We start from the raw sequence: 8,223 nt of genomic DNA on the forward strand, positions 1-8,223 counted from the left end.
GCGGGTTTGTTACGTGGACGTCGCCGCTTTGCGGTTCGTAACAGCCACAGTATGTCGTAACGGTCGATGCGGTGCGTAACAGCCGGACGATATTATATTGTGTGAAAATACGACGAGGGTATCGCGGTACCAGGATGTTTTCTTAATAAGCGGTCGGGTGATGCAGGGCCATTGTTGGCTTGACTCCTTGCAGGTGGGCACTTGGTAGCGAGCGCACTGCGGGGCTTTTCTGTAAGATTTTGTATCTTCTCGTTTGTTGATGTTTCAATGATCATGTTGCGCTTCTTATATGCTTGTTGGTGTGATTGTTTATTGTTGCGCTGTATTATTTTTGTCAATGGGTTTCTTTTCCTTGCTTTGGGTAAGGTCTATCCAGCAAAGGGTTTCTCACCAGAGTAGAAACCCACTACCATTGGCTGGGGGCTTGTCGTGCCGTAGTGGCTTTCCACCAACGCCAGCCACATAAACTATAAAGGTATTTTAATCCTATTTTTATTTTTCAGAATGAGTAAACGAGGTCTCCTATATTTTAGGGTTTTGTCGTGTGTTGTAATTTGCGCAATTAAAAATAAATTCAAAAACAATATTTATGCATGACGTCATTGTAGAGCACATTTACGGACCTATACTGACGTCATTACTGTTAAATATGGTGACGTCATTCGCTAGTTCCACGTTTCAAAATCATACTAAACTTGTGAATAACTTTTTACAAACACGTATATATAGTAGGTTGTGGGAAGATAGGACACCTTTTCGTTTTATTATCTCGCTCTATTTAATAGTAAACAAGAAACATTCAAAGATTTATAAAACCGTATCCTCACGACTCTTATATAAGACCATTGTTAATTGTTTAAAACACCATCAAGACATTTAGATATGTGCTAAAGGTGTCCTATCTTCCCCCACCCTACTATATTATATTTCGTATATTTTTACGTCGTATCTCGTTCAACACCCAATACAAAGTTAATGTTTTTTACTCCCCAAAATCAAAAAGCAGTTAAAATTCCGCCGGTTATTTATTTGTTTGTTTATTATATTCGTCAGGATTTCCGGAAAAACTTTCCGTTTATTTACTTGCGTTAGTTACTTGGTAATAAAACTGTTATTTTTGTTTAATTTATTTGCAATTAGTTATCAACTGCAACATAACAAAAACTATTATTTACGTTAACTGTAATATTAAATTGGCCGTATAATATATATATATATTGATATAATAAACGTAAGAATTAAGCACCTTTTTTTAAGTTTTTGGTATTTCAAAACTGCAGCTATTTATTTTAACGCCTGGTTGCATAAATTTCTGTATAATAGTAGGAGTTTTTCATGAATTTCGATGCATTTGTTCTAATCAATAATCACGTCCGTAACATATGTATCAATCAATTATATATAAATACCAGGCATAGGGAATGTATATTGCGATTGAGTTTATTACGTATGCATTTTTTGGCTTCTACAGGTTATAGACGTGGCTTACAATTTTCAGTGTATATATATTCTATTTTTATTCATTATTAAATTCTCTTTTTTGAAGTGGTAAATCAAATTAAGTTTCTACACCTGTTATAATTTATTTTAAGATCATGAATAGAGTAACATAAGTTGTAACTGTTTATTTATTGTAGTTTTTATGTTTTACTCGAAAAAACAACTATTTTATAGTAATTACATCATAAATTCTAACTATGACATCATAATTATTGCAGATACTTAGGTATAATGGATGACACGAAACGTCCAACTTTCGGGAATCGTTTCTTGAAAGATGATGCGCAAGTTTTCCTACATAATGCGTGGGATAACGTGGAGTGGACGGAAGAACAAGAGAGCAATGCACGACAAATAACTACGGCACAAGCAGAGAACTCTATGCCAGATGAAGAACAGGAAAAGTTTTTGTCAGAAGCGCCGAAGTTTTGGGACAAATTTTACGAAAAACATGAAAATAAGTTTTTTAAAGATCGGCACTGGTTGTTTACGGAGTTTCCGGAGCTATTGTTGGTTAAAGAATCGAAAGACAATGAAGAATTGTTATGTAATGATGATACCAATGATGGGGAATTGTTAAGTAACAATGAAACAACTGTTGGGAGTTTTCCGGGGTCTGATTCCAAAGTAAAGTTTATGGAAATAGGGTGCGGGGTTGGGAACACTATTTTCCCGATTTTGAAAGTAAATAATGAGAACTTATTCATGTATGGATGCGATTACTCACAAACTGCAGTTGATATCGTGAAAAATCATAAAGAATTCAACCCAAAATCTGCGTTTGTGTTCGTGCACGATATTTCAACAGAAGATGAATTCCCGATTCCTAATGAAAGTCTGGATGTCGTGATCATGATCTTCGTGCTCTCAGCTCTTCAGTTCCGGAAGATGGGAGGAGCAGTGAAGAGGATCGCGAAGCTCCTGAAGCCGGGGGGTGTCATCTTGTTTCGTGATTACGGTCGTTACGACATGGCACAGCTGAGGTTCAAACACCGGCGTTGCATATCGGACAACTTTTACACGCGGGGCGACGGGACTATGGTTTATTTCTTCACTCAAGGTGAAGTAAAGGAGATATTTACAAGCGCTGGGTTGATGGAAGAACAAAACTTAGTCGATCGCAGATTACAAGTAAATCGAGCCCGACAAATTAAGATGTATCGTGTATGGGTACAGGCAAAGTATAGAAAGCCAAGATAAAGTTGTTGGTGTTGGCGTAACTGGTACTTTTTAAAGAAAACTGCCCTATTTATGTTTACAGTTTAACATACATCTCATATGTGTTAATACGCAGGTTTTATCGTTTGTGTACACATTGTACAAGTGGAAAATAAAACTATTTTTACATTTTTAAAAGACATCTAATTCAGTAAAAACAAATGGAAACTTTATGCATGTTCTTCTTGAACAAAGTAATAGAGGCCCATTGTTTGTGGGTATTTATGTCATATTTATAGGAGTGACTTGGCAATAAGAAAACATCTGTTATTAAAGTAATATCATCAACTAATATTTTCGATCTTCAGCAATTAAGAAAAATATTTTAATTAATTTTATGCTGCATGAACTGAAGTGAAAATGGAGGAGCTGCAAGTGGAGGTATTTGATTTCTATGTTGTGTTATAAGATTTCTATATTGTATTATATTGTTTATATGTTGTATTATATGATTTCTATGTAACTATGTTGTATTATATGATTTCTATATCTATTATTATATGATTTCTATATTATATATATGATTTCTATGTTGTATTATATGATTCTACAATTATTCTATGTTATGACATAATAATGTTAATTATTACAGAGAATGGCCGAGGTGTTCCGATGTTTCATCTGCATGAGCAAAGTTAGAGACGCACGGTTGTGCCCGCATTGTTCGAAACTTTGTTGCTATCTGTGTATCCGGGTAAGTGTGCGTCATGCTCGCTGTCGTGGTTGTCCCTCATGCTCGCTGTCGAGCAACAAAGTATTGTGTAAAATGGAAGCAACTTGTTGGTTATGTGTTTTAACTTTGGATAACTAGAAGTTAACCATATTGCAGTAAAGCTAAAGCTGCCACAAAGCTTCCTTAATTATAAGACATCTTCGATTCTTCGTCCTCTGTTTAAACATCAAAAAAAAATGTTGACAGTTTGTAAATATGGCAGCTTTACAGGCTGAATGCTAAATTGAGTAAATTTCCTGGTTTTGCCTAAAAATAAACTGATTGTATTCACAGAGATGGATATTGGAGCAAAGGAAACAATGCCCTCATTGCAGGTGATATTATTAACATAAATATATCTTCATACGCAGTGTACCAAACTTATAAACACAAACACCTTTTTATTTATCAACACAATAATACATCAGCCAACTTTTTAACACACATATTGTAACTTTATAAGTGATTCAGTTAATTCATTCATTCATAAAAAACTTGCATTAAACATGAGAAAATACTTCTACTGATATCTGGTAAAGGTTCATAGACTTTGAACCAAACTTTTATAAACTGGTGTTATAACTTAATTAAGTTTCCACAACACGTGAATAAATAAGTTCATTCATTCATAAGTTAGGACACCAAATGATCTGGTGATACGAAAACATAACCAACAAAAGTCAAGTCCAACCACTAGTAGTGCTAGAGAAATATATTTTGCCGAAATGGCATCGTCATTCTCCGCAAAAGAAACAGATAAAAATACAGAAAAGTAATTAGGATACCAAATGCTTAAACCTGTGTTTTTTCCTCTCATGTTTGACATTCCCCCCAGAGCTTCATTACAGTTGAGTGACTTGGTGAACTGTCGTTGGGCGGAGGAGCTCACCCAACAAATTGACACGTTACGGGGGCCAGTGCGGCCCCAGGGGGCTGTGGGGGGATCCCCACAGACCCAACAAGAGGAGAAGAAGGATATGTAAGTGATTGTACATGGGTGAGGTGCTTGGGCAACTTTGGGGCCTGGGGTTTAAGCCAGATTTGGCCCGTTATGCAAGTAGTCTAACGTAAAGACTACATAGACTACTCGCATAAGTATAAAACAATGAATGTGACATGTTTGCACTCTTGTTATAACAAAAGTTTTCGTACACCTCGTGCCCGCTTACAAGTTACCACGTATGTAACTTATTTATCCTCGCATGACGGGGCAACGTTATAACACGGGTGTTCTGTTTCATACACCTCGTGCCCGCTTTTGAATTACCACGTATGTAACTTATTTATCCTCGCATGGCGGGACAGCGCCAGTCGTTATAACACGGGTGTTCTGTTTCATACACCTTGTGCTCACTTATAAGTATGTTACTTTGTGGACGTTTGTGTTTTAAACTTTTACTAATTAGCAATAATTTATGAAAGTTTTTAGCTGTGAAAATATAAATAAATTAAACCCTATTACCCTCAGGTGTGAAACCCACCATGAAAAGTTGACGGTATTCTGCTGGACTTGCCAGTTATGTATCTGCCATCAATGTGCGTTGTGGGCGGGCACGGTGGGTTATGTATGTTGTTGCACAACTTGTATTGTGTTGCAAACATTGCTGGTACAATGTTTGTGTCGCTTATTATGTGTTTTGTATTTCATTCCTTTACATATATGTATATTTGTGTAACTGAAAGTTTGATTATATATAACTTATTTATCCTCGAGTGGTGGGGGTATTTAGTATTATACATTGCATATTATCCCCATATAACCCCTAGTAGTTCTGCCCCTGCCTACTATCTACTACAATACATTGCATATTTATCCTATATATAACCCCCACACCACAGCATGGGGGCCACACATTCAAGCCCCTCACTGAGGTATACGCGCAACATGTAGCGCAGATAAGCGAAGAGGAAAGCGCGATACGACGTCGGTTGATGGAACTTATATCTCTTGTTCAGGTGGGGGGTGGTAGTGTGTGTTGTACTATGTATGTTGTACTTGATTATCCTTGCACGTTGAGGTAACGACAGTCATTATTACACGGGTGTTCTGTTTCATACACCTCGTGCCAGCTTACAAGTTGCCACGTATGTAACTTTGTGGATGATTGTTTTTGTGAATGGCTTATGATTTTGATAGCCCATTAGTGACCACTGGGTTGGAACAATTGTCGTTAAGTGTCTTGGCCAAGGACACATACGCCCACAATGGTAGCAGTTAGAACCAAACAGCCCGATTGTGTTTTGTATAAAAATATCCTTGTGTTTATGTGATCATCAATGTCTTCATGACATCACATAACCCACTTATGACATCACACAGGATGTGGAGAGGAATGTAGAGAGCGTTCGATCAGCAAAGGACGAGAGAGTTCGTGAGATTCGTAACGCTGTAGAGATGATGATTGCTAGGTGGGGGGTCTGAGGGGGTGTGGTTGGTTGGGTCTATGGGGTTGGGGTGGTAAGGAGGTGTGGTTGTGACTTATCTATGGTTACCAATCCCATGCTACAGTCGAGTTGCTGTTATTCTATATGGGTGAGGTTCTACAGTGAGGCATGCCATGGGACCTGGGGTTTAGACCAGAGTTGGCCCATTACCCCGAAGAAAATATAGTAGGGTGGGGGGAAGAAGGGACACCTTTTCATTTCATTTTTTTTGTCACATTTGGTAGTAAACAAAGAGCATTTAAAGAATTATAAAACCGTATTCTTACAACTCACATAGGCTGTTGTTAATTGTTTAAAACACGATCAGGATATTTGGATATTATGCGCCAAAGGTGTCCCGCCTTCCCCCACCCTTTTATGTACAACCTTGCATCACAGACTAGATGGTCAATTAAAGAACAAATTAATAACGCTGATGGGACAAAAGAATCAACTAACGCAAGAAACTGAAATGCTGGAAAGCGTTTTAAAGGAAGTTCAACACCAGGTGTGGTAGTTAGTTAATATGATGAATTTGTTATATCATCTTCAACAGTATAGCCCCCTATCCATTGTGGACAGGTATGTTGGTTCAATTATGTATATAAGAAGCAGCCCACTGTTTTAGGTCTGTGTATATTATATTTCTTTTCTGCTTACTTTAGTTTCATTTGAGCTTCTCTTTAATTATAGGGTAACCCATAATAATGAATGTAACTTATTTATCCTCGTGTGGCCGAAAAACAACAGTTGTTATAACACGGCACGGGTGTTTATACACATCAAGCCAGCTTACAAGTTACCAAGTATGTTACTTTATGGGTAAATTTTTTTTGTTTGTTTTTTTTCTGTATGGTTGACAATGTAGACAACCCATTAGTGACCACTGGGTTGGAGCAATTGCCGTTCAGTGTCTTGCTCAAGGATACATACGCCCACAATGGTAGCAGCGACCCTAGAACCCAATACCTCTGGGTCAGAGACAGGCGCGCTAACCACTTTGCCAGGCGCTAGACTAACAATCACTCATATTCTCCATAGATGTCCTCCTCTACTAAAAGTGACATGATAGCACGATCATCGGAAATGTTACAAATGTTCACGGCGATTCATAAGAAACCGATGGCATCGTTCGTTACAGCATCCGTGCCCCCGGACTTTACAAGCGAACTCGTACCAACTTATGACTTGGAGACGTTCACTCTAACTCGGTTCAGGTGAATAGATATCTTATAAATAACATTGAAATCTTAGGTATAGTGGGATGGAGGAAGATGAGACACCTTTTCATTTTATTTTTTCATCCCGTTTGGTAGTAAACAAAAAAAAATCCAAAAATTATAAAACCGTATCCTCACAACTCCCATAGACCATTGTTAATTGTTTAAACATAAACGGGATATTTGGATATTATGTGCTAAAGGTGTCCCATCCTCCCCACCCTATTATAATTACCATTTACCACCTATCTTGCTAACATAAACACCTTACACAGCCAACTACAACAGAGTGCGGATCCCGTTTACTCGAAACCCCTCAATGTTACCGGGCTAAGTTGGAGGCTCAAGATATACCCGGTAGGACATAGATATCTTATATATAACATAGATATCTTATTTATGACATAGATGTCTTATATGCTTTGGCATGCATTCTATTCTATATTGTGAGGTCCTACAGTGAAGCATGCCATGGAACCTGGGATTTAGACCAGAGTTGGCCCATTACTCCAACATTGTATATGCACATTCTATTCTATATTGGTGAGGTCCTACAGTGAGGCATGCCATGGAACCTGGGATTTAGACCAGAGTTGGCCCATTACCCCAACATTGTATATGCACATTCTATTCTATATGGGTGAGGTCCTACAGTGAGGCAAGCCACGGGACCTGGGATTTAGGCCAGAGTTGGCTTTTACTTTAGTTGGCCTTTACTTAATTATACAGAAATATAAATACATTACACAGTATGCTAACATTCAACATATTCTATCTTCAGGATGGTAATGGCGTGGTTCGCGGTCAATACCTTTCAGTGTTTCTTGAGTTGACCTCAGGGTTAAACGAGGCATCGAAATATGAATATAGGATCGAGATGGTGCATCTTGCTAGCGGAGATCCGACCAAGAATATTGTGCGCGAGTTCGCCAGTGAGTTTGATATCGGAGAATGTTGGTAAGTTGTACTGTATGGTGGGGTGGGGGAAGATGGGACACCTTTTTATTCTATTTTCCCGTCCCATTTGGTAGTAAACAAAGAACATTCAAAGAATTATAAAACCGTATCCTCACGAATCCCATAGACCGTTGTTAACTGTTTAAAACACGATCAGGATTTTGGATATTATAACATGTCAATCAAACTTAA

At 37.9% G+C, this 8,223-nt stretch overlaps 1 protein-coding gene across 1 annotated transcript in view; it reads left to right on the top strand.

The window, feature by feature from the left end:
• Positions 1-3,018: 3,018 nt before the first annotated feature.
• Positions 3,019-8,223, top strand: part of zf(bbox/ring)-2 (zinc finger protein) — a gene marked incomplete in the record, with an annotated part of 10,420 nt that continues 5,215 nt past the window's right edge. Inside the window, 11 exon segments of the mRNA NM_001078425.1 lie at positions 3,019-3,099; positions 3,311-3,412; positions 3,725-3,765; positions 4,266-4,409; positions 4,899-4,986; positions 5,270-5,386; positions 5,751-5,839; positions 6,254-6,362; positions 6,896-7,071; positions 7,350-7,431; positions 7,856-8,032. Of these exon segments, the coding sequence (NP_001071893.1) occupies positions 3,079-3,099; positions 3,311-3,412; positions 3,725-3,765; positions 4,266-4,409; positions 4,899-4,986; positions 5,270-5,386; positions 5,751-5,839; positions 6,254-6,362; positions 6,896-7,071; positions 7,350-7,431; positions 7,856-8,032 (1,146 nt within the window).

Source organism: Ciona intestinalis, chromosome 7, assembly GCF_000224145.3.
Source record: "Ciona intestinalis chromosome 7, KH, whole genome shotgun sequence".
NCBI classification, from domain to species: Eukaryota; Metazoa; Chordata; class Ascidiacea; order Phlebobranchia; family Cionidae; genus Ciona; species Ciona intestinalis.